Consider the following 25,471-nt stretch of genomic DNA (forward strand, 5'->3'; position numbering starts at 1 on the left):
GAGAATATGGGATGATCGCTTGAACTAAGGACTTATATAGAATCTTCTGAATCTTTCCGGATAAGGGATGATTACTGTATCAAGAATGATCGAGGGATCGCCCCATATTCTCAAAAACCCGCGTAGCCTCGCGGAGCGGGGACTTTAACGGGTGCAACATCGTACATGTGGTTCTAGATGACCTCCTATGCTACAGGAGCAAGATCCATTTACTGTGTCGGCCGATGAGGCGGGCAAGTGCTGGTTAAGTATTATAAAAATACGTCATTAGTAAACGTATTTGGGAGGAAACTGGCGCCGAGTTTGCACCGGGGGTCATTATATTATTACAATCATAAGCAAAAGAGAACAATAGAGGAGATCTATCGACATCAGAGACCATGATGGAAGGAAACCTCGACTTGATAAGCCAAAGAGAACAATGCAGACATTCATAGACGCCAGGAACAATGTTAAAAGCAAGACACGACTTGATATGCAAAGGAAGCAATGGAGAGATGTTCATATGCACGCTTCATCCTACCATCAAGCAGTCAGCCTGTATATTAAAATGGACAGTATTCCAACTTACCTTCTTGATATTCTTCATTGACTTCTGTGAGAGAAAGAAAAGGAAGAGAAAAAGGAGCAAGGGCCTTGCCATTTTATAGAAATGGCAATAAAGCCCCACGAATCGACCGTTTTATCAGGTACACAAGGTATATCTTCGAGATCAATGGAAACCGAATTCAGATGGAATACCAAAAATGTGGAAGCGAAATCAAGTATGTGAGTTGGGCCTCACACCACAAGATTAGTAATGCCCGTAATATACAGGCTCAATTCCTTGCCCTAAATCCATACCATTATCCGGAACCGCGACTTGGTGCAATGAAAAGGATCGACTCTGGGAGTACAGTATTGATCCTTCAATCCATATCGTAGAATTCAATGCAGTATCTAAAACAGCTACAGCTGCGTCATACAAAGACACCAACGATCATGGAACACGGATGCCTGGTCCATAAGAGTAAATTTTCCTTTTTATCTGCAGACCGTCGTGGAGCCCTCCTTGCCTCGCGTATGTGCTTCGCGCAAAAAAAACCATGATGGATTCCGGATATATACATGCACAGTCCACCAAAAGGATGCAAATATCTCATCCTACGTCCGTCGCTTTAACTCTTCACTCCCATATAGTTTGTTTTCACCCAGACAGACAGTGGTAGAAAACAGAAAATTATGCATTGCAACGCTTCCTTCCTGCATTACCTTGTAACGTTCAATATTCATTTTTATATGTTACGAACAGCAATGGGGACTGATCGCTCCTGTAAGCACTTCGCCGTCCAATTCCCGGTTTATTCAGACTGTCGCTCGCCTAAATCCGAGTGTATGAGGCTAGCCGTGAGATAAGTGTTCAGCCATCAGCACGTTCCCGGTTGTCAATATGATTGGTCTTAATGATGACGCTTTTTTGGGCATCATTTCCATTGTCATAATTTGAAGGCTCGATATCATTATGTTGCTATATGTCCACCTTCAATCTAGTTACCTGTGCGGAAAAAGTAGAAGAACATAATGAACTGGATTGTTATAAGCATATGTCTCATTGATACGACTTGATACGACTTGATTTGCTGCCTGCTTTCGCACATAATATGTCTCGAATAGCGCGTCCGTGCTTTCAACATCATCATCACTCATGAGGAATTATCACAGCAGCTTCAGCATAGGCGGGAGCACTATACTGACGGCCCTCTCAAACTATATCGCTTGATATTCTTATACTCAAATTCATGGAGGGATTTCCGCGTGGTCCTCCTGCAGCATTTTGTATCGTGCTGGCGAATGGATCAATGCTCGAAATCATGTCTTGTAAAGTGGCCAAGATTGTCAGATCCAATACACTGCCAAAAATTTGCTGCCTTTGATGTAGCTGCGTCTCATAATTGCATAAGTAAATTTGTGCGAACTTTGGGGCTTCAGCGTCAGTTGGAAGAAGAGATCCGATCTTATGGTGAATTGCACCGTTTATAGTAAACGTATAGACTCTAGCAGTAACGTTTGCAAGACTTTCATCAAGCCAAAATTTGCCAATGTTGCAGCATAAGTTGAAAGTGGCGCTTTGTACCGTTCCAGACACCTTTCCCCAGAGCCACATTTTGGCACCACAATAGTAAACGTGACGGCATGCAAAGTTAAGATATAAAATGTGCCACGTTTTCGAGACTCAGCAGCAATTCCGAGAACTTGATAGACTAGCTCCTGAGAGATGAGATACACATCTATATATAACAGTCGTGCGAAAGATGCGTATATTATTGAAGATTACGAGTCCTCTCAAGATTATAAGAGACCGTTCGTTTGATCTTTATTGATTGCAGGCTACCGCGGCTGAGTTTTTGGAGGCCCCGCTTGCGTCAAAATCTTGATAAATCATTCTGCCGAACATGGACCTACACCTGTAAAAGCCCACATAACCCATGCACGTTACCGGCTATTGTAGTTCAACATGTCAAAGAAGAAAAGTAGGCAACGCATCTGGCTCTTTATTCCAACTTATTACTTTTACAGTTAGTTTCTACTAGAACTCGCTGCCATCGCGACCTAGACCAACTTTTCCGAGGCCACTGATTCTTGTGGTCCGCTAGAATCTTCCTGGCAACATATCAATAGCAACGCTCTTATTAAAGTACGTAACCAGGGAAAGAAATACAGATTGCGAAACACACGCAAATCGGGAAAGAAAGCTTGGAAAATAATACGTGGATCCCCATCGGCATCTTCTTCCCGAAAATAGCAACAGTAACGGGGGTGTGACAAACTTGGTTGCCAGGTCAACCAGGCACGGATCAGAAAGATCCTTTAAAGTGATCCGCAGCAGCAACAAATTTGTCTTTCTTCCTCTTTCGTTGTTTTTAACTTTTTCTCTAACTTTCCCCGCTCGACGCGCCTAACCAGCACTACTGACTGTACACGTAGTCCACATTGTAGTTAAGGCCACTTTATCCGCTTCAAAGAGGTACCGTAAACGGGAAAGGGAGCTTACGCAAGTAAGCCCCGGCATCGTCGTTTCCATACAAGACCTCTCTCCAGTTTCTGAGCTTGAGCATGCCGACACACCGTGTCAAACCCACTCATCCACTGTTTCTTCCACCGTCGCCGCCGACAGGTGCATCTGCCGATATGTCTCCACCACAGGAACATACTCTGCAGGACATGACTTATTTCCTGGGGTCCATAGAGACAACACATATTCCAGCCGAGGAGGGGCAGCAACCACAGCAATCGGATGCTGTTGTGGCCATCCCCGAGTACGATTTTTCTCTGATACTTGACGAACCATCAACACCTCCGCCTGACAACGGCTTGTTTCCAGACTTGCCTAGCGACCGCTAGCTTTCAACGCATGAATACCCGCTTCTTGCATGTCATACTCAATCAAATAGCTCCTTTCAGTTCTTTTGTATTTTTTCCTTTCTGTTCTTCATTCAATAAAAATTGGCATTTTTGTTCATTCTTGGCGTCCGAGCCTTCTTGTACTACTACGTCATCCATCTCACAGTTGGTTTGAGTGTATTCTCTTGCAAAGCGTGCGCCTAATAAATGGGATGAGTTTAACGCTTTCGTCTGATGCTGATCAACGTGAACGTGCTCCTTCTTCTCGATGTGCATCTCTGTTTGGCTATCTTTGGATATATTATCCTAAAAAACGCTATCGTGAGCTTTTCAATAGAAAGCTTTTTACCTGCTATTCGATTCCATTCATGCTAGACTGGAAGAAAGTATAATGCTGTATTGGGAATGGCGACGACAGCTTCCGGGATTCGTGCGTGCATGCAGTTCGCTTACCAATTGACACTCAGCGTTTTGCCCCAGGCAGAGAAGCTTTCCCTTGTTCTTCTCTTCAACCCTGGCAGCGTCTGTGCGCGTTCTATGGGCAGACAACACAAAAGGGCGCATACCTCTGCCTCTGCTGCTGCTGCTGATCGAATGGAACGGCAGGTTGCTCAGTTACTGACTCTATTTCCGGATGGAGGTCGTTATACCAACAAGGGTTCCTCGATTGAAGCGGATCACTGAGCGATTTTCTCTGTCTAGATCCCGGTTACTTTCGAGCTTGTCTAGAGTTCTACGACAGCAATGCAGTAGAGCGTGTTGCAGAAAAGATATTTGACAATGGCGGCAACTATCCTATTGTGCACCATTCGGACCGTATCAACCAGCTCAACCATGCGTTGCATCTCTTGGCAACGGAAATCTTCCCAGACTGCGATGTTGGCTATCTACGAGAAAAACTGCAGCAACAGCAACACAGTCTTGTCGAAAACGTAACAGATGAACTTCTGTTGGAAGCACGATGGCCCGAGCGTCTAGAGTTTGGCAAAATCGATCGAGCCGACTATATAAAGAGCGAGTCGTACAAAGCACATGCATTGCATCAACTTTCCCTGGACTATCCACAGGTCAGCCGCAAACAAAAATACGATCGCTTATCTGATTGTTTCGTACTGATTCCTTCATATACCCGCAGGTCTGGAAATCATCAATTAAAGCTGTTTTGGCCGAAAACAACTGGGATTATGTTAAAAGTTACGATCAACTCGCCGAAATGGGATCAGGTGGATTGTGGATGACTCTGTGCAATTTTTTTAGGCATTGGTCGCTTCCCAAGCCAGGACCTTCAATAGTTCCAGCACCAGATCTGGACTTTGATAACGACCTAGGTATCTTGAGACGACGGATGCTTGAGTTACAGTCGGTTGAAGATGAGCGTGTTGCCAAAGAAATGAACGAAAAGGAGTATGCGAAATGTGACCAGCTGATTACATGCGACTGTTGCTACGGCGATTACCCTTTTGAGGAATTGTGCTTCTGCACCGAAGCTGAGCACACATTTTGCCATTCATGCATCAGCAGTCTGTTATCGGAAGGATTATTTGGACAGGGATCACTGCGTGGTTCTGCGAGGATCGCTTGTATATCCATGGACGGATGCCATGGTTGCCTGTCAACACGAATGCTTGAAAAAATATTGCCAAAAGATATATGGACAGCGTATGAAAAGTCACTTTTTGAAGAGAGTGTATTGCAAGCCGGTTTAACGATTGTACAATGCGCAAGCTGTGGCTACTGCGAAATCGATGAATCAACAAAACCGCTCCAAAATGCTTTGGACTCGATAAAGCTTTTTGTGCTTGCAGCAAAATGGCTAATGGTAGTTTTGTTGTTTATTGCACTTGCTGTATATTACATCGCACCTGTTTTAAGCCTGACATTCACCTGTGCTGTTTATCCATTTCTTCAGTGGGACCTGCAAAAGGATCTGAAAACGGCATACGAGCGGCTCGCACGTGAACGCCGCGGTTCATCATTCCGTTGCCGACGGACCGATTGTCAGCAGCTTACCTGCTTAGAGTGTCATCAAATTGTGCGCGGGTTGCACAAATGCTTTGAAAAAGAGCAAGATGGCTTGAGACTATACGTGGAAAAGGTAACAAACATGAACTAAATCACGTCATTCGCGAACCTGTATGAAACATTTTATCATTTTCTTTAGGCTATGGCGGATGCAGTGAAACGAACTGTGAGTTCAGATTGGATAAGTAATTCTAAGGCCGACTAACATCCGGACAACCCAGTGCCCTGTATGCAATCTGTCCTTTCAAAAGGTGGATGGCTGTAACAAGATTGTATGCCGATGTGGTAAAGTTTCATCTTAAGGATTTTCATGCGGGGCTTGAAGGCAGCCGTGCACGTTGACTCATGGCAGATGTATTCAGGTTATACAATGTGCTATGTCTGCCGAAAAGATATCCGAAAAGGTAGAAATTACCAATATAGGGGCTTATGCACTTACGGGGAAGCTCATCGCAATCAATAGAATCCTATGCCCATTTTTGCGACCACTTTCGAGAAGTTCCCGGTCGACCTTGCGATCAGTGCAAAAAATGCGACTTGTATAAAACCGATCCAGAAGACGAGGCCGTGAGAAAAGCGGCCGCCAGAGCTAAACGGGAATATTTGCTTGCACATCCTGAAGTTGCGCAACAAGCGCAGCACACAGATGCCATTGTCATAGGACCTCCATCAACTCTGGATAGACTAGGTAATTTTTAGTCTCAGGTGCTCCTATTGTTTGTATTGCTCTCTCACCATTTTGCAGATGTATGGCGTCGTGAGGCTGTACTCTGGGTACTCCAGCACGGCTTACGTTTGATTGTCTAATTTTGCATATACCCTTACGCACACGCAACGACTGCACAGTCTTATTATTATTCCTTGTGTTCTATTTTGTTTTGACGTGGATTCAACAGACGTATGTTTAATAACCCATTTGTATATAACTAACTACTTTCTATGAAATTACATCTCCTTATCTAATTGGGCGAAAATGCGATAACATTTGTTTGTGTCACCAAAAGGACAATATGGCAAAAAAGCGCGTCGAATTGCGCAATCTTGGTCCAGTCATGCAATTTCTATTTTTTCGAGCACCGATGTGCCGTTTCTTTCTCCACCTTCCTTTGCCTTGAACATACAAATTCTTTATCAATGAAATGACATCCAACCACAGTCCATCGCAGCAATATCAGCAACAGTTTACGATGCTACCGCCGCTTTCGTCCATAATGCCATCTTCAGAGCGGCAACAGCCTAACAACAGCGCAATCATTCTCCCAAAACCACCGGCATCTTCCCCTTCCAACACAAGTTCAATCATGCTCAGTAATACAACTACCTTGACATCCGACCAAATTCTTGCTGAAAAACGCCGACGAAACGCAACAGCATCTAGTAGATTCCGCGAACGTCGAAAACAGCGGGAACGGGAGCTGCAAGAAAGATGCACGTTCCTTGAAAAACGTGTAAATCAACTGGAGGCCGCCTTGCAGCAGCAAAGATGCCCCGGCTGCTCAAAACCTATCGCCGCCGTTGGCAGAAACCCAGATAATACCAATGATATTAGCAGCAGCAGCAGTAGTAGTAGTAGCAGTAGTAACAGCAATAGTAGTAATAGTACCAACAATAATAATAACAACAGCGCCAGCAATATCTCTGCCGAACATGATCATACGCCTTTTGGCTTACCACGGCCGCCGTTTGATCTATTGATCGACAGGACTCGCTCAGCAGAAGATAGACACCGCTTCTTAGAGAAAGAGGTAAGAGTCTTTCCCAACAACAAGTATGATTACGATCCAGTAGCAAGAATGTCAACAAAATGTCTCTTTTACAACATGTAGAACGTGTACCTCAAATCATTGCTGCTTCCTCTCTACACGCTAGAATACGAAAGGAGATTACGCCAGATGTCCCCGTCGTATAAAGATGAAGATGCAGCCACAGGCAATAGACGGACCAGCAGCATCGATAGCGACATACCCCTAACGCCATCCGCGTCACAGCATCCTGCCAGTAAATCCCCTGAATGTCACCCCGAGTAAATAGCCACTAGTATGTAAATAAAAGAAAGAAACTTTTTATCCGGCATCTTTTCCACCAAACGAAACTAATAAAGGAGAAGGAAAAACAAAGTGAAGCTGAAAATCATATATAAATGTAAAGTGACTAGAGACTGCGTGTTTTCATTGTGAATGAGCTGTGATTTGTACTTGAAATATTTAGCGTCTTGTTTTTGAATTGCGTGAGCGTGCATGCATTTGAAAGTGTATGTGCGTGTTTCAGGATATGTGCCGTGCGTGTATGAAATAAAGCGTGTGTGTAATGTCTGTGTGCGTGAGTGAGTGAGTAAGTGTGTATATGTAAGAATGGTGTGCTGTGTCTTATGCTGCACCAAGGTTGCAAAGTAAGGTAAAAAGAAGGAAAATGCGCAGAGAAGGAAAGAAAAGGGAGAGCAAGAATAAAACAAAAAAAAAAAAAAAAAAAGAAAAAAAGATAAATCAAAAGCTACATATACTGAAAAAGTAGTTATTCACTGGATTTTGGCTGAGCATCTGGTGTGCTAGGTGAGGAAGTGCTGCCCACGGTCGTAGGTAGGTTAAAGTAAGCAGGCAGGTTAGAAGGTTGATGCATGCTTTGAGCCGACGATTTAGAACCAACCGCGGCTGCCGCTGCCGCTGCTGCAAAATACTTGGCTTGAAGTGCAGCTGCAAAGTCAGGGTTCATAGCAAATGATGGAGGAACGATGCCTGGAAGAGCTCCAAGACTTGCACCAGGATTTGAGTCACCCATGACCATGTTAATCTCTTCGAGCAAACGTTTGTAGCCTTGCACGTGTTGTAAACGCAGTTTATGGAGCAACTGCTTGATACGTTCAGCAATGCGCTGTCTTTCGCTCAGTTCTACGTAGGAGCTAGATAGGATCTTCTGTATGAGATTGACACCATGCACCTGATCCATCAAAACTTCGTTGATAATGTCGTCCGAAGGAGAGAAAACAAGAGTGTCGATTATCAGTTTTCGAGCATCCGGTTCCTGTCGTTGGTTGACGATCTTGAGCACGGTCAAGGATGCCAGTTTATGTGTACATAGTCTGGCAAGGTGCGGGCATAATCTCAATGCTAGGACACGATATCTTCCTGGAATTCCAGATGTATCTAGGAGCCAGATAAGTAAGAGAGCACCATTGGTGTTTGTCGCCAACATCAGAGCATGTTGTACAATGGTAGCAGCTACGTATTTCTATGACACTCGTCAGCTGTGTACCATTCTAGACTTGGATACCCAATGTATATTTTACCTGCTGTCTCTTCGTTACATGAGGACTTTCAAGGGTAGCACGGACTGCTCGAGCTCCAAAGCGGCCTTTTGCAATCTCCCAACAATTATCCACAATTGCATCGAAAATGAACTGATTGCGTTCAGGACCGAGACTCAAGCAGCATTGGACAACGTAGTTTCCAAATTGATCGAGGAGCAACGCCGGTACATACAGCTTAATGCTGGAGCACAGAAGATCAATCTATAACCAACAATAAGTTAGCAATGATACGATGTAGCCCCTATAGATTAATTTACATTAGCTGGCAACTTTGCAGTTTCAATGATCTTTTGCGCTGCCCAGGTGCCATTCTTGTGAATGCCAATCGATGCGAGATGCGGCGCAACAACTTGAGTCATCTTGGTCTTTGTTGCTTCTGAGCATCGCTCAAACAGTCTTTGGATAACAGTGTTGCCAATATAGTCTGGAAAATGTATGCATCAAATCAGATATGAACACTGACCATATCACTACTATATTCTGGTTGCTTACCGCTGCATAGCTCCACAATTTCATCTAGGCATTCTATCGCGATAGTTTCTAGCTCGGTGGTCGCCACGTATGCGCCAGTATCAAGCCGTTTGCGTATATCGCGAAGGCGTGAAATATCCACCTTTCGGTTTTGGCCAAGCTCCGGCGCAGCCGGTATCTGGGAATAGTAAGTCAAGGGTATATGCATTTCTAAATATCGACATTAGCATATCATGGTCTTTGTAAAATCTTGTACTGTACGTACGGTCGAATAAAGGACCGTCCGAATCATCTTCTCCGAGTTCCTCCATAATCTGTTTTCTTTCAGCTGCAACAGCGGTGAATATATTGGCGGATGCATCACCCATCATTTCAGCCATCATGTACATCAGCATCTGGGTCTGATAATCTTCCTTTTGGGAAGATGGAGTCCAGCCCTTTGTCAGATCCAAATCTGTATCATCGTGGGTATCCATGGTTGATATATTTCCTGTTTTTGATGGAACCTTCGCGAACCCGATTCGCAAAGGTCCGGTCCCTGCGCCTATAATGTCTTTGCCATGCAACGATCTCCGTGCATGCTGAGCATCCTCCAACGTTTCAAAATTGACAAACCCACAATTCTTGTGAGTCAGCACACGTACAGACTCGATGGGACCGTATGGTGAGAATATGGTATACAATGTGGTCGTGGTAGTAGTGGAGGGTATATTGCCAATCCCTTGGCACACGAGAGTCATTATTAGTGACGTGATGAGTTAACCCTGGCTCTTCCTTACTTACACAAGGCCCTTGTAGGTTCCTGGGCATTTCCAAAATCACCCATTGTCTGATGCGGCACCGAGTCAGGTTTGCCAAATCCGACCTTCACCAGCGTGCTACCAAGTTTGCATCCCATTTGATGTATTAACGCATCTTTCGCCCGCAGGGCATCTTCCAGGTTTATGAAATTGACAAAGGCGCATTCACGATCGGGCAATACTCTGACGTTTTCGATAGGACCATATCGTCGAAAAATCTCGTTCAGGTCGGCGTTGCTGAGTGAGGGGTCGATGTTGCCAAGCCATAGAGAACGTGTTGGCACCTGGGCTGGAATAGATGCGGGGGAACCTTTGGAAGATCCTACCATATTCTCAGATTCCAGACCGTTGTACGATGGAGCTTCCAGTGAGCTGCTGCTAATGTTGAATGGTGAAACGCCCTAAAAAGAAAATTAACACAAAGCAAATGAGATATTTATGCCCCGGGGTACACTTACCCGTTCTTCTGGTAAAGTTGCGTATACTGGTAGTGGAGACAGCGACGTTGCTGTCCTTTTCTGACGTGCTATCATTTCAAGAAGATCCGCGCTGCTATTTGAGGTTCTCAAAGATGGCCGCGATTGGTCTCGTTCGTGAAACGGTTGTCTCCGCATGGACGTGCTCGGGTTCCATATTGAGTAATATGGAGTGGGCAAGCAACCATGAGATTGAGCTGCGGCGGCGCTAGACTGGGACGCCAGCGGCGCATGCCGGTTATCCGCTACAGTCATGCTGATAGCCCTCGGTCGGCCTGCTGGCGGCAACTGCAGCTTGTTCGTTACCAAGTTGGGAACGGGCAAGAAGTTGTCATTCGCTGTAAACGTAGAGGTGTCGGAAGCGCTGGTGGAAGCCGTCGAAGGTTGCATTGGTAAATATGGCATCGTGTCTGGTGTGACACGCCGCCAAGGGTGCTCGGAAGCTTCCGGCCGATGAGGTCGCAGCCAGTCAGAGCAGCGATCTAGCGTGTTCAGAGATGTATACGAGTGCCTCGTATGTAAAACAGGCTGTCGATCTCGCTCATCGTCCAGGCCCAGCGAAGCCAACGTGCTCGCTATAGTGTTACCTTTATCTTCCTTCAACAACTGATCAGTCGTCGGGGTGGTCGGGCTTTGCATGCCAGGTTCGGGTCCCCAAATGTCAAACGCAGAGTCGCCCAAGGCGGAAGGAAGGGGATGTGGCATCGCAGAAGAGCCTGAGCGACTACGCTGTGATGTGACAGTTGGAACGGCAGCAGAACCAGCAACATTGAGCCTTTCAGTTTCGTGCACATCTTGATCAGGTACGTGGGGATAAATAGTCGTTTGTGCTGGCATCGTACCGGCACGAGGCCTACGCATTGACGAGTGTTGAATTCTGGCATCATCTAGTTGCTCTGTTCTGGGATCCTGTGTCATTAGGTGCTGCGCTTTTGACCGTGGGTCCGTGTCTAGCGTATCACTCTCTGACCAGTCACTGGCGAAAAACTGTTATTTACTTGACACTTGGCGGATATTGTACCTGTCAAGTAGCTCACCTGACTCCTAAAGTGCGGATGGTTTGGTTCAGCCGTTCTCGCGACGGTGCTCTTCCCGCATCAAAGCTTGCCATGAGAAGGAGATTAGGTGGTCAGAGATCGGCTGGCAATCGTCGGGAGGGATGGCAAGTGCAGTGCAAGAAATAAACTTGTTCGGCTGTGATATTTAAAATGCAAGGAATACGACGTAACGGGTGAAAGGGTCAACAAAGGAAGGAGTCCTGTCACGCCGCACGTTACTGTTCAATACAGGAGTGAAGAAAAAAGAAACAAGAGAGAGGAGAACGGTGACCCAAATATATATAAATAGGTGTGTGTTTAAAAAAAGCGTGCGGGTTGAAGGGGGCCCTGTCTGTAGGGATGCACATGGAAATATCCTCCAGGATGCTGTCTCTGGTCCCGAGCATACCTTCTCTCCATATGGACTACTTGAATCTTGACCTCTTCTGTATACCAATAAATCTCGTCTGCGTAGGAAGCATATTAAACTGCTGTTTAGCACCCGTGATGTCGTTGATCATGAAGAAGCCATAAAAAGAAACAATTAATGGCTAATGGATGAAGATCCGCTCGACACATATAACCCATATTAGTTACAATCGTCCAAACAATACTTATATCCAGGACAATCTTTGCTCGGTTTTGCTTTCTATATCACTTGGACTAAACAACACGTTATACGCATGAAAATAATATTTTTATATACGAAACGCTGGCGAAAAGGATTACTCTTGCAAGCGTATGTCACCAACGATAATCATAGTTGTCATCCACGTAATTCTGGGCTACTCAGGGCAACCTAATGAGGATGCATGAAGAATACACTTTAACCTACTGATGATAAGTGCTGCTATTTATGATTTGTTCTAAATGCATTTTACAATGTCTTCTATACATATATGAGTGATATCCTACATGCTAGCCTCCCAGCATTAAAGTGCCTCGAAAGGGGGCATCAACACGAAAAATGCCGAGTCGATGGGTTCATTTTTAGTGTTTGTTCTTCTGCCAGCAATCCTGAAAAAAGAAATGCGTAAGCCTGTGCTTTCTATACAGATTGTTTATATGTATAAAGTGACTTCCGTAGTGTTACCATGCAGAAGTACTTGAGCTTGTATTCAGGTTCTGTCCTTGTTCTTAAATGATGGGCTCCGGACAAAACTATGCATTTTACTGCTAACTCCTTTTCAGGATTCTGTATGGCGTGGGTGGCCTTGTGGAAGTGATGCACTCACTATTCATGGTGCAAAGGTTAGTGTTTGACATGGTTTGATGTTATTTTGCCGGCTTTTCGACTATACGGTTTGGGCGTACATCATACATTCCATAGGAATCTGGAACCATCCATCATTGATACCACCGGATACTGCGGCGTTCTTGACTCAGAAGCCCCTTCAAACTCCAACCAACGCTATTTTCCACTTTACTGATACAATGGACACAGGCTCTGGCAGTCAACATGCTATCATCTCTCAAGACGGATTCTGGAGCTAAACGTTTGATCTGCAAGCTCAGAAATGTTATTGTCATTTGAAGCATGTTGTTTCAGTTTCTTCTATTGTTTACATAGATTATACCTACTAGTAAATTTTCTTAAACCTTCTTGATTGGCTACGAGCAAATTCGTACTTTCTAACTTGCAGTTTAAGGATCTGCATTTTGTTCCTTCGTTTTAGGCGGTTACAATTAGACTTGCCACTGTATCAAGATGTTACTTCAACATACTACTGCCTCTACGCAGCTGTCCGATCTATATTGCTTCTCCAAAGATACGTGTGTCCAAGCTTACCGCCGAATTCACTATGTCTCGAGTGAACTGCCTATTGATCGACCTTTCCTCTTCCTCGAATTTCTCATCCACATGTCTATCTTTCTTGCAGTCCTTGATAGTTTGACGCCTCTTACGATCGAATAAAAGCATCGGTTTGTGGGTCTTCTCTAATTTTCTTCAGCATCTTGCGGCTGATTTTCTTTGCGATGCACCTGTTTATTCTTCCCGCATCTACCTGGAAACAAGTAATCGTACGGTCGTAGTTGCTTCTTTTCGTGTTGCATTTCATTTTGCCAATCGCGCATAGTCAACTTCAAATATCTATTAGCATGCATACTGTTTTCTTCAATTCAAGCACAAGCGGCACTTTTGAACCCTGCTGAATGTCACCAAGGAACCAGGCACCTGGTACTGGAAACGACATAATAAACATATCAATGTTTATACTGCTCGCTGTTAAGTTATCAAGTATACATTTTAGAACCAAACCCTCGGCACAAAATACGACGTTATCATAAATGTGTAGATTCGTATATAACACATCATGATTTCAAGGAAAACCAATGCAAGGGCACTCCATAGCAAATATAACTAACATTTGTCACGTACACAACCCGTAAAATTACCTACGATTCATTCTACAAGTCAGTCAAGCAGCGTGACCAGACAACGAAAGATAACGAAAGGCACTGCAAAGGTACACGATTCATCCCAATAGAAAAATTTTGCGTTCTTCGGCGACCAAAAAATATCTAGCAATTCTGCTACGATGGAAGTTGTACGCCAGATAGCAATTTTCAGAGATGACGTAAATAGTAATATTACGAATACTACGTTTGAAGCATGAAAGAACACTGTGAGTTGCAAATCGCTGAAATACAAAGCTAATACGCTAACAGTCTCTCAAAGGAACAGTCCTATAGATATACACGTTTATTATACAGTTCATTTTCTAGACGCTGTGTCACAGTAATTACAATCCGGCCGGCTAATGTCGCTCCCGATGCAAAGGTCGTGGAACGGTAAGGTATACTCTGCGTCATCCAAAAATGTCGGCTTTAAGAAACACGTACTGAAAGGCTTATTCGATCTGAATATGAACCATCTTCGACATTTCTATCTATATCAAATCGATATTTGATTCGAGCATGTTCCCAAAGCGAGAACATTTCTGCCATGATCAGAGCGCGGAAAGAGACGAACACAAACTCGTGCGGACAGTAGCATCTTAAAAGTCGATGTAGCAATGGCAGGTAATAATTACACGAGTAACAACCATAACTATCCGAGATCGCTAAATATCTTCTAGGTATGATGGAGAGGCAAGATCAAAACATGAATCATCCTCACAAGCATACAGAGTTCAAAAAGCCAGACCACTCAAATAGCCTTCATTATTGATTATTTCTATTGATTATCGCCCTTCGGACAATGTAAGATCACAGTTATGAAGGTATTCATCGCAATCGGCGAGTAAGCTGAATGATAAGAGCGGTGAAAGTACCCAGAAGAAGCATGATCCAAAAGCAGAGCCTATTTTGAAGATCCAATTTCCCACCATACTGTCATTATCCTTTCTTGTCATAGTACCTAACGAAGACAAGTAGCGATTCAGATTCACAGAGTCTATTACTTTGCAGATATGATCAGCTGCAACAGCTTTGTACATAATAAGAGGCCTTGTCATTTACCGGAAAATTACCCTTAATCACACCAAACTAAAGGTAATATGCATCATCAGCAGTCAAAGAGTCTCATGTCGTTCAGAGGTTTAGAACTACTAACAGCAGCATTCCAGATTATGTTTGCAAATTTAATGTTTACCAAGAAGATGTCTATACAGATTTGGTTCGATGGAAGACAGCATGTTAACGTTTATGACCGGGAAACAGCACTACTCTATTTCGAGGAAAGATTTGCGGTACCAAAGATACTAATTAACGACAAGTACAACTAAGTTTGGTCACTGCAAAAATGAAAATGGATAGTTAGTATTAGATATTTGAATAGTTGTGTCCTTTAAGTACGTACCATTGTGAGCAAACCCATGTTGCAGTTGTCGCAGTCAGCATCTCGGCAGCGCAGATGTTTCCTCTCCGTCAGTCATGCTGATTTAAATTCGATATAACTGTAATGTACTCACCAGCTGAGATGTATATGTCAGCGGTTTTTGATACCGCGAGATAGGACAAAGCCAAGTAGCAAATTTGAGAAGACGGGAAAAAAAGGTGGCCGAGAGGGGAGCGAAGAGCAAGACGAGAGAAGAAAACTGAATCAAGAGCGGCCAAGGCAGGCGGACGAGAGAGACAAGAGAAGGCAGATGCGAACGAAGGAATGGAACGGGACTGGCTTGCGGCTTCAATGATCTTGTATTTTGTATTGATCTATACAAACCAGATGATATGAGTAAATGATAATTCATCTGTATTGTAGGTACTTACGGATCACTCATCAAGATAACACATCCACCGAAAGTAGCAAAAAAGCTGAAGAGGAAGAGAATAGGAGCACATCCGCAAACCTTTGTTCTTATCCGACTAGATGGCTACTGGATTTCCCACCAGCACTACCACACGACTTGACCACCCCTATAAGAACAGAAAACCAAAATATGTTTTTCTTCTGCTATAAATTCAGGGATCACAAATATATCCAAAATTTATACTACTGTCCAAATTTGAGAAGAAAAAACAAATAAGACTAATAAGTTTGTTAAGAACTGGAAAAGTTCCATCGACAATGCCAATGGTCAGGTAGGCGTGGACATCCTCGACGCATCTTCTGTTTAGAAAAGTCTCTGAAGGACTTTAAGCCGTGGACTTTCAGACGTGTAACTGAAGATCAATGAATATGGCACTAAGTTTATGGTATTTTTATTATTGAGATACGTGGTTAAGCTGCGGAACGATGCTTTTCAGTATACCTACCGCAGGTTCCAGAAACGATGGAGAGCTTCCTTTTGAATTCTTAGTCATTCTTCAAGTGGTCTTCTCCAAGATATTGAATAGACTTCAAAGTTACTAGACGGCAAACTGGTTTGTTTTCTACGAAGGAAGTGACTTTTCAGGAGACATCATCTCAAACGTGGCGTGACAGAGCCTAAAGCATTGCTCGATCTTTTTTTTTCTGAAATAGTGCTGGAGAATGGGATCGGATGGAAATCGAAAAGGACAAAGATGACTGTTAAACACGCTTTAAATACGGAAGAGCAGAATTTTTCTCGTATGGAGCACGCACGGATGCGTCGAGGTTGTCCACGCCTACCTGACCATTGGCATTGTCGATGGAACTTTTCCAGTTCTTAACAAACTTATTAGTCTTATTTGTTTTTTCTTCTCAAATTTGGACAGTAGTATAAATTTTGGATATATTTGTGATCCCTGAATTTATAGCAGAAGAAAAACATATTTTGGTTTTCTGTTCTTATAGGGGTGGTCAAGTCGTGTGGTAGTGCTGGTGGGAAATCCAGTAGCCATCTAGTCGGATAAGAACAAAGGTTTGTAGATGTGCTCCTTGGATCGAGGCTAGTCGAGGCTAGTGAGTATGGGCAATGCCAAGGAGGTGATCCAAGTTTAGTTGGAGTTGGGAGCTGGCGCTCCAAATGGGGAAGGATTCTTTGGGTGGAGGCATGGAGGTGGATCCTAGCGAATTGATACCGATGCATACCCAAAGCATTTGGGTTTGTTTTTAAAAATCCACCGGGCCATCTTTTTGGATGAACCCCCACATTCTGGATGGAGGCACTCGGTATTCCATGCTCGACCATCCCAATGCCACCACCCAAAGAATCCTTCCCCATTTGGAGCGCCAGCTCCAACTCCAACTAAACTTGGATCACCTCCCAAGGAAGACGGACAAGGTCGTTATAATCTCGGATATCTTTTGGTCTGTCGGTGATCTATATGCCTATCCGACGTCTTGGGAGATAATCGCCTCCTGAATGATGAGACAAATCCTGGACGACAACCAGAGATTGGGACGCGGTAGATATCCTGGCCGTCCGTATATCTCTCGAGGGCGGTATCCTGTTTCGCAGGATGGAATAGTTTAAAGAACATCGGTTGATCGGCAACAGAGACGGTAGCCCGATTGTCTATCGATGGATATGAGGACATGGATGACCTCCCAAGTTTAAAAATGGAAATTTGGATCTGTGCAGGGCATAAACGAGAGTAAAAATCGAGGCGTGCATATACATTCAAAGAGAGGGGAACTGAGGATCAAAATGATACCAACCAAGGGGCTAAAATGAAAGAGATCGATTGATCGAATTCCATTTGTAGCTAGGCCAGAAAAGAGGCAACACAGTATGTCATTGATGATACGTGTGGTACGTCGATGGAGAGGAAAGTATAGTATTCGCAGGAGAAACATAGGTAGGATCGAGAGATTCTGATAGCTCGGTAGATCACTCGATGCAGATTTGCAAATACAGGTTACACGAAATAAATGCAGACTTCCTAACCGTTCTGACAGCGTCGTTCTGATTAGGTCTCAAGTCTCGAGGTAAGTCCCAGACAACGTGAGGTAAAAGAGGGTTTTTTACTGTCCAAAACATTTGTAGCTTCTACAGAATTTTTCTAAGTTCAGCGAAACATATCCACTACTACTTTAATAACTTTTTTAAATTTTTTCTACTGGTTCAGCGTGACAATCTAATATACCACAGAGGATGTCACTCAACAGCATGGGGATGTAGCTCAAATGGTAGAGCGCTCGCTTAGCATGCGAGAGGTACTGGGATCGACGCCCAGCTTCTCCAAAAAGAGCTTCCTCGTCTTGAAGGTTCCTTTTTGCTTTTTTCGTGTCGTAAAGCAACTTTTCTTGCCCTACGAGCTAACCACACAAGAAAAGGACCATGAAGACTTGAGAGATGTAAGATAATGATTTTATTCTTTTGCCCAGGCAAGTATTTATATCTTTTTCTACATGTAAAAAATAAAGATAATACAATTTGGTTATGCCAGCATAACCGATTAGGAAAGAAAGGTGCCTGGGTGTATAAATTATGCTTGCTAGACAGAGGACAAATCAAAGTGCTGTGCCTGGAAAATAAGGTTGTATTGACATTGGTCATTGGCAAAAAGCCATACGACATTCATTATCTTACATCTCTCAAGTCTCCGTGGTCCTTTTCTTGTGTGGTTAGCTCGTAGCGCAAGACGACATTCGTGCTATGATATCACGCAGTAAGGGATCATATAACAATCATGAAGTATTCCTGGTTCGTAAGATGGTTTTAATCTATGCCTTGGGTCTAGTATTTATATCTTATGCAAGTGTAAAAATATGAGTTTAAGTTCTGGTACAGTTATGAAGAACCGAGGTTGCGTGTATCTGCCGCCACCCTACTGCCCCTTTCTCAAACCCGTCGAGGAATGTGAGCTTCTTTTATATGTGATTGCTTAAGCATTTACCAGATTTTCTAGGTGTACGTCGGAATGAGCTTAGCACAAATGACCAACTGGACATCTAGGATTATCGAAGTGGCCAAGTTAGTCACTAAATATCCGCGGTTGGATCCGCCACTCTGAGTCCTTTTTCCAGGCCTACATCGACAGGTAGCGTGTCCCGTGATTATCCTTTTCTCTCCTTGCTTCCTAAAATATTATATTTTACACAGATCAGCTGAATTTTATGCTGCTTTACACCATTTATCTGCGCCGCGAAACTGGTTGAATATGTACGCCAAGTCAATCTGTGTGAGGTAGCGCCAAATGATTATTAACAATACATGACACTACAAGCGTGGGCCTGTATTGTCGTAGCTGTTAGATCTCAAAATCATTTTCTTTTCAGCACATGATAGTCTTCGCTTTTAATTCGGTCAGTAATGGTGCTTATCAGAAGAGCGCCATATTTCAGACAGGAAATTTCAAGTCAACGGAGGTGATGGTTCAATTAAGCATCGCATTTGGTCATAGAATGGGCTTATGGCTTCTTTTGGGAATTAACAATGGAGGCAGTGTGAGCTTTTGCTGCATTTACAGCATGTACTTTGTTTAAGTGGCTCGCAGGAATGACCGTTTTCCGCAAGGGCCGTATCTCATCTGATGCAAATCCGGGTACACGTACGTTCCAGTTGCGCTCTACGCTGTATTAGCTAGATGCACTACTTAAACGAGCATGATCGATATAATACCTAAATGCAACTGTAGATCCTTGACTTCCAGTATGTCAGACTTGCGATGTTTCGCCAGGCGGCATGCAAAGTTAGTCACAGAATCAATGAATTCATCTGCTAAGTCCAGTAAGACCTATAGGATTTTTTTCACAATGTTAGGATTTTTTTTGCAATATAGAAAGCCGAAAATGACCTCTTCAACTTCTGGTTCCAGCCGCTCTTCAGGATCGATTTGCGCTACTAGTTCTTGTATTTTTCGCTTCGTCGTGATCCGTGATGTACCGTCCATATCGAAGATAGATGGCGATGGCCCAATAGCTGTCTGACTTGCTACCGTTGGATTAGATGTAGAAACCGGCGGCCCGGACATGGATGGAAAAGTTCCCTTTGTAGGTGTGCTGGTTGCTGGTTTGTTGTTATTGGCGAGGGATGCGAGAGCTGATGATGTCAGTAGAGCGGAGGTGCGTACGAATGAGGGCGACTGAGGGGAAGAAGGCGTGCCTGCAACGGCGAGCTGCATTACTTGCTGATGTTCTTTCGGTCCATTATGCGCATGAGTGTACTACAAAAAGCGAAGCTGAAAAATATAACGACTTACGCATTTGAGGTTGCTGAAAAGCTGGTGAGCTAGGCCCAGATGTCATACTGCTCGAGTCCGTCATAGTTTGCTGTTGCGCTGCTGCTATTTTGGATGTGATATTGCTTAACAAGGTCTGATACACGGTGAGTTTCGATTGTAGGTCTTGTTCTTGGATACGTAGCCGATTCTTGTCTTCCTGGGAGAGATCTGAACGATCTTGATTTTGGCGAATCGTCATTATATTCCTCGTAAGTATCTCAATAGCTTTTTGGTATTGTTGTATCAGTTGTGGCATCTGCGGTGCGGAATTCAACCCATTGTTGTTGGTGGCCATTGTGAGCGAGAAGGACGAGTCGCATTGGTGACTGTCGGGAAGTGCTTCTTGTCCGACAGAGGAAACATCCGCAGATCCGCCCGCTTCTGCTCCTACAAGCTGTCCTTGCTCTTCTTGCTCTTTTTTCTTCTTTGCAGCCTTTGCGTAAGCTTTGGAGGTTCTGGTCTGTCTTGCATTCCTGCTCTTCTTCGAGCCTTTGTGCTTAGAGTCTTCCTGTGCTTTTGGGCGATTACCCGCCATCGTGCACGATTGAGAGGAGTCTCTTGCTTTGCGGCACAAAAGCTTCCAAGAAAGAAAAGCAAAACGAAAGCATGGCGTGGAAAGGACCTTAAAAGCAAAATTTTTAGGTGGAACCATGAGATCAACAGCTGGCAACAGCAGTGGGAAACACTCATCCTAATTGATTAGCGGGCTTTTGGATCACAGTATTTTCGGAACTGTTTCCATTATGTGGTGGCGGCGATAACAGCGTACGAGGGGTCAGTCAATAGATAAGCAACAGGGATTTCTATGGATGAGCTTCGTTCTGCATAAAGCGGTCTCGTCGTACCTTAAAATGATCTGATTTAGTATCTTATTGTCTCTTGTGAGGAAGAAAACACGGCAGAATTCTTTGTTTTATAGACCTGGCAACATGTTATCTTTCGTGGGCTGCTTCAATGATGCGGAATCTAGATTATGGCGCCTGGTGGATCCCCTAGGAACCATATCAAGCAAAAGCATCTGCCTTTGTTTTACTCTCAAGCACTCCCGCGGAGCACGTGACAGATTGATTAATGCAGCAAGGAATACAATTTGTCTTGGCTCCGGAGGCGATTATCGATATCTTTATCCTTCTCTTTGAGAAGTTGATATGCAGGAATAGAACGGATGCAAAATGGAGGCTTGAGAGCCGAGAATGCATATCCTATCAGATGAAAGAAGGATATATTAGCATTAGGATGCGCTTTTGCGGCTCTGGGACCGTTCCTTCGGTAGAAAAATGGATGCAGTCTTCGCTCTATATTGTGAGGATAGAAATCTGTACTTTAACCACCACCATCATTGCTGAAAATCCCTAAGGTAGGATACGTCTGTAGCAAAATTGTTCAGAAGTTAAATGGCAGGGTCTTACAACAGCGTACAGACCTTTTGGTCCATCGGTATGGTTACTAACTGCTCAGTCGTATAAGATAATGAAATACGCACGGTATTGGCTACTATGTAGTGGGGGGATATTTTATCTATAGAAGATTGGCTCTATTTTATCTCCTACACGCGAGAATTTTATCGTAAATGATAGTAGGTTTTCTAGCTGAAAACACAGATGTTTGGTATTTGGGGGAAAATCAAGTGTTGCTACGTCTTCGAGGCGAAGTGAGAGCGAAACAGCTTGTTTGCAATGTTTGTAAACATCTTCGACATTACCGTTTTAAATATGATCTTCAACTGTACAAGAGAAGAATAAACCGAGAAAATCAGATAGCTACAAAGGGACTCGAAAGTTTATTCCATTTATTATTAACACATGCAACAGACGATTGGCATTTCATAGCAAACTAGGTTGACTTAAGATCTTTTTACTCATGAAAATTTACATAAAGGAATGGCATAGAATACACAAGCACTGCAAGTGTTCAGAAAACAAGGAAGATTTGTAGGAGGATGATGGATAGATAGGATGTTGTGTATCGAAGAACAGGATTTGAGGATAAGGGTATAGAGTAAAATGTATAAGTTAAGCATCATCGTCGCTAGCAGTTGGCTTGTCAAGCTTCTCCATCCAAGACTCTGGAATTGCGGGAGTAACAAGACGGTCTTTGGAGTTATCTGGTGCCCACCCATTGGTACTGACCATATGTGCAGTTGTCGGTACAGAGAAGGGTAACATGAAGCGAGAATCGCGAATTTCAGCGATATCATGGTCGTCTAGCTCTGTCTCATTTTCTTTCGAGGCAAGTTTGCTAGGCATGGCCGCGGGATTTTCCGTTACAGGTGTTGAAGGGAGCGACATGGATGAGGCAGAGTTTCTTGACGACATGATAGATCCCATAAAGCTGGACATGCTTTCAGGCCGAGAAATGGATCGTCTCATTGAAAGGGACGAGACACGCGATAGAGTAGTAGCAGTGCGGCGAACTTTAGATGGCTTTCGAGCCTGCTTGTATCGCACCAAGTCATCTGCAAGCTGCGTCACGTAGTAGATGATATCTTCTGAAAGATGCTGTTCATTCACTTCGTAGCGATAATTGACGACGCAGCGCCTGATTTGCAAGGCGTTCAACGAATCGAACTTTTTAATCGTCTGCACAAAGGTTTCGAGATCTGACAGCTGCGATAGACACTGAAGAAGTTGGAGCAGCTGGATTGTCGGGTTGAGATAGCTGAGCAGACTTGAGGGTAGCCGGTTGTTGCGAATCCAATCTTCAACGTAAGACATATTCATACGGATTTGCAAAGCTTTGGAGCGTGAGAGCATCTTCTTGTTTGTGAGAATACGGTTAAAAGTCTCACAGGATAAAAAGTGGAAGAACTGTGCAAGTGCCTGTATAATAATGGCAGGGTGAACTTCATAGGCTTGAAGAACATAGAATGTGGACGAGAGCACACTGACAACAGACTGAGGCGCCAATGTGCCTGTGTGCACTGGCTGGCTGGAATGACGTCGCATTTGCACGGAAAGGTTACCGTCTGGAGGAACAATTATCGAACGGCGACTGTTCCTACGGAAAAATCGTTGCCAATCGTCTGCAAAATCCACATCTTCCATTCCTGGAATTTGTTCATATTCGAGCATAGCTGGACCAATAATCTTGTAGAGTCGTCTTTCAGTGTCGTTAATGAGCATAGTGTATACTTCCGAAATCATTTCAGATAGACGAAGTTGATAGTCAGCGGATGCGACAACGAGTCCAGAGTCCTTTTTAAGATAATAAAGGAGCTGAACAATGTTGGTGAGCCAAAAGCTGAGTGAGTGGACGCTGCGAGCATTCTCCTAAAAGATAACCAATTTAGTCAGCGCTCAGCAAAACTTGGTGAGACTCCCTAAACTTACCTTTGTAATTTTGACGATACGTTGCAAAGCACCATCTAGCACTTGATGCAAAAGCTCATCGGATGAAAAATAATGGGCAAAACGTGCACTCAGAAAGACGATATCTGCAGGAGCACAAATATCGCGACGGGATTGCACCGGGAGTTCGACGTTGACGATGGCGGTATCCAAGATACGCTCCAGATCGTCTGCGCTGAATACAAACATCTGATCTGGCATGCATTTATCCCAGTGGAACTCGTTGGGCTGATCATTGTCATCAAAGTCTTCCTCCATATCTTCGTACTTGTAATCATCGTCGTCTTCGTTGTCATCAGCTTCGTCGTCCATGTTTTGGCTGCTGCCTACCAAAGCCATAGCTGTTTCCATCAATTTCTGTCGTCGTTCGGCATCTTCGACCATAAAATTGTCGAACCCTTCAACCGTAGACTGGTAGTAGAAGTCATAATCACCAGCTACAGAAGAGCACGAGGATTGGCTTCCAACAGTAGTGCGACCGAAAAAGCTGGACGTGGATGATACACTGTCCCGAGGATTGGTCGCCAAAATCTCGCCGATCTTGTGGTTATCGTTGTTGACAAAATCGAATACTGTCCGACCGCGAGAGGATCTCGTTTGAGCAGATGCGCCGTACTCAAGGAGCACTTTGACCAATCCTTCGTGGTTATTTGTAGTAGCCCACATCAGAGCGGACCATCCGGCTAGATAATTTTTTTATACACATTAGATAAGAGTCCTTTTAGCCCTGGAAAATAACGTAGCACTTACAAGAATCTTGGATATCTGTCTTTGCACCAGCTTTCAAAAGAGACTGAGCAATCTCGACTTTTCCAAAGCAGGCAGCATAAATCAGCGGCGTAGCGCCGTCTTCATCCTTTGCGTCGACATCGATGTATGCGCGCAGTCGCTCGTCGCTTAGTAACTGCTTCACCTTGCACACATCTCCGCTCGATGCAGCCCGAGCCAAGAGTTTGCTCATCTTTTGTTTCTTGACGACATCATCCAAATCGTTGCGCTCCACAATGCGCTCATCGTCAAAATCATCGTCGTCCGGAATATCATAAAGCGGTGTGTCGGTCGTCTTGTCCGACGACGCTGCCGACGGTGTGCTTATTCGTTTGCCGAGAACTTCAGTTAATTGGCGGTAGCTCTCGGCCATGTGCTGCGTCACTTCATCGAACGACATGCTTTCATAGCGCTTACGAACAGACTCGGGATCGAGCTCCTCGTTTCTTTGAGCATCGATATCAGGAACCGAATCGGTTTTCAATTCGTTCGACATTATTGACAGCAACTTAAAGGATTAAATGAAAAAAATGGGTTTGGGGTGGAGAGGAAAAAGTGGAGGTTGAAGAAACCGCAAGAGAAAAAAAAGAAAAGGCTGCTTCCACAAAGCAAGGTATTAAAAGTACACAAATTTTCGCTGGTGCTACCAGTCTTGACTTGCTTGGCGTGTTAGGGACGCTTGTGAATGTGAAAGGACCTTTGAAAATGCAATTCGGAGTTCTTCCTCTTTTGGTTACTGACACGATGGCCGTGCCATCGAAAACGTGGTTGAAAACGGCTATTTTTGGATGTAAACAATCGCAAAGTCATTCGTCATCGAGTGGCAACGTGACTTCGCGTAGGGAGTTGATCATACACTGTGCTTTTGCTGAAAACTTCAGGTAGTGCGGTTTTTGTTGTATATATTTGTTGCACCGCCCTCGCTTGACAACTGTTCAAATGCAGGATGCACCGGGATTTTCTGAATGTTAGCGCATCGCATCCCGATCGCCCTAAAACGGCCTTTTTCTTTCTCTTTTTCCGCGCAGAAGGATGAATACCAGGCTATATTTTTAACAGGTGTACAAGTAAAAGTATCTCCTTGCTGTCGGTGATGCTGCTGCTTACGGATAGTATCACTCTGCGCCGTTGATTTACAAACGCAGAAGGCCGCAGGGACATGCAGTGGCAGGCAGAAGACAGAGTGTCCCAAGCATGTGTGCATCCAGTCTTACCAGGTCGAGACCATGCGACTCTAGCAAGTCTGGGAGTGATTAACTTCTCCATATCTCAGTATCAATCAGCAAACGTTGGAATTCGTTCCTCATGTCAATGCTTTAAACCTAGGTAACAACTTTTAAAGGGCTAGAGT

At 44.1% G+C, this 25,471-nt stretch overlaps 7 protein-coding genes and 1 non-coding gene across 8 annotated transcripts; 5 read left to right on the forward strand and 3 right to left on the reverse strand.

Annotated features, from left to right (window-relative positions):
* Nucleotides 1-715: 715 nt before the first annotated feature.
* On the forward strand, nucleotides 716-1,007 carry VTP01DRAFT_6487 (uncharacterized protein; the record flags this gene model as incomplete). Its single annotated transcript, XM_069385393.1, has 2 exons — nucleotides 716-764; nucleotides 817-1,007. The coding sequence occupies 2 exons, from the start codon at nucleotides 716-718 to the stop codon at nucleotides 1,005-1,007; spliced, it is 240 nt and encodes a 79-aa protein (XP_069242860.1).
* Nucleotides 1,008-3,093: 2,086 nt separating this feature from the next.
* Nucleotides 3,094-3,381, forward strand: VTP01DRAFT_6488 (uncharacterized protein; the record flags this gene model as incomplete). The annotated part of the gene is made up of 1 exon (XM_069385394.1): nucleotides 3,094-3,381. The coding sequence occupies one exon, from the start codon at nucleotides 3,094-3,096 to the stop codon at nucleotides 3,379-3,381; it is 288 nt and encodes a 95-aa protein (XP_069242861.1).
* A 405-nt stretch (nucleotides 3,382-3,786) lies between these two features.
* On the forward strand, nucleotides 3,787-6,210 carry VTP01DRAFT_6489 (uncharacterized protein; the record flags this gene model as incomplete). Its single annotated transcript, XM_069385395.1, has 9 exons — nucleotides 3,787-4,021; nucleotides 4,084-4,448; nucleotides 4,517-5,200; nucleotides 5,291-5,476; nucleotides 5,543-5,569; nucleotides 5,625-5,688; nucleotides 5,766-5,807; nucleotides 5,867-6,091; nucleotides 6,149-6,210. The coding sequence occupies 9 exons, from the start codon at nucleotides 3,787-3,789 to the stop codon at nucleotides 6,208-6,210; spliced, it is 1,890 nt and encodes a 629-aa protein (XP_069242862.1).
* A 332-nt stretch (nucleotides 6,211-6,542) lies between these two features.
* VTP01DRAFT_6490 (uncharacterized protein) lies at nucleotides 6,543-7,430 on the forward strand (the record flags this gene model as incomplete). The annotated part of the gene is made up of 2 exons (XM_069385397.1): nucleotides 6,543-7,148; nucleotides 7,230-7,430. The coding sequence occupies 2 exons, from the start codon at nucleotides 6,543-6,545 to the stop codon at nucleotides 7,428-7,430; spliced, it is 807 nt and encodes a 268-aa protein (XP_069242863.1).
* Nucleotides 7,431-7,914: 484 nt separating this feature from the next.
* Nucleotides 7,915-11,565, reverse strand: VTP01DRAFT_6491 (uncharacterized protein; the record flags this gene model as incomplete). The annotated part of the gene is made up of 8 exons (XM_069385398.1): nucleotides 7,915-8,628; nucleotides 8,687-8,908; nucleotides 8,965-9,131; nucleotides 9,200-9,388; nucleotides 9,444-9,899; nucleotides 9,962-10,379; nucleotides 10,437-11,430; nucleotides 11,492-11,565. 8 exons carry the CDS (start codon nucleotides 11,563-11,565, stop codon nucleotides 7,915-7,917), a joined length of 3,234 nt encoding a protein of 1,077 aa, XP_069242864.1.
* Nucleotides 11,566-17,951: 6,386 nt separating this feature from the next.
* On the forward strand, nucleotides 17,952-18,024 carry VTP01DRAFT_t17. Its single transcript has one exon. It is a non-coding gene; the product is annotated as a tRNA-Ala (tRNA).
* Nucleotides 18,025-19,193: 1,169 nt separating this feature from the next.
* On the reverse strand, nucleotides 19,194-20,540 carry VTP01DRAFT_6492 (uncharacterized protein; the record flags this gene model as incomplete). The annotated part of the gene is made up of 4 exons (XM_069385399.1): nucleotides 19,194-19,351; nucleotides 19,405-19,519; nucleotides 19,580-19,920; nucleotides 19,985-20,540. The coding sequence occupies 4 exons, from the start codon at nucleotides 20,538-20,540 to the stop codon at nucleotides 19,194-19,196; spliced, it is 1,170 nt and encodes a 389-aa protein (XP_069242865.1).
* A 1,477-nt stretch (nucleotides 20,541-22,017) lies between these two features.
* Nucleotides 22,018-24,616, reverse strand: VTP01DRAFT_6493 (uncharacterized protein; the record flags this gene model as incomplete). Its single annotated transcript, XM_069385400.1, has 3 exons — nucleotides 22,018-23,274; nucleotides 23,335-24,035; nucleotides 24,103-24,616. 3 exons carry the CDS (start codon nucleotides 24,614-24,616, stop codon nucleotides 22,018-22,020), a joined length of 2,472 nt encoding a protein of 823 aa, XP_069242866.1.
* Nucleotides 24,617-25,471: the final 855 nt, after the last annotated feature.

The sequence above is a fragment of the Rhizomucor pusillus genome (genome assembly GCF_041956525.1).
Source record: "Rhizomucor pusillus strain CBS 183.67 unplaced genomic scaffold VTP01scaffold_3, whole genome shotgun sequence".
Classification (NCBI taxonomy): domain Eukaryota; kingdom Fungi; phylum Mucoromycota; class Mucoromycetes; order Mucorales; family Lichtheimiaceae; genus Rhizomucor; species Rhizomucor pusillus.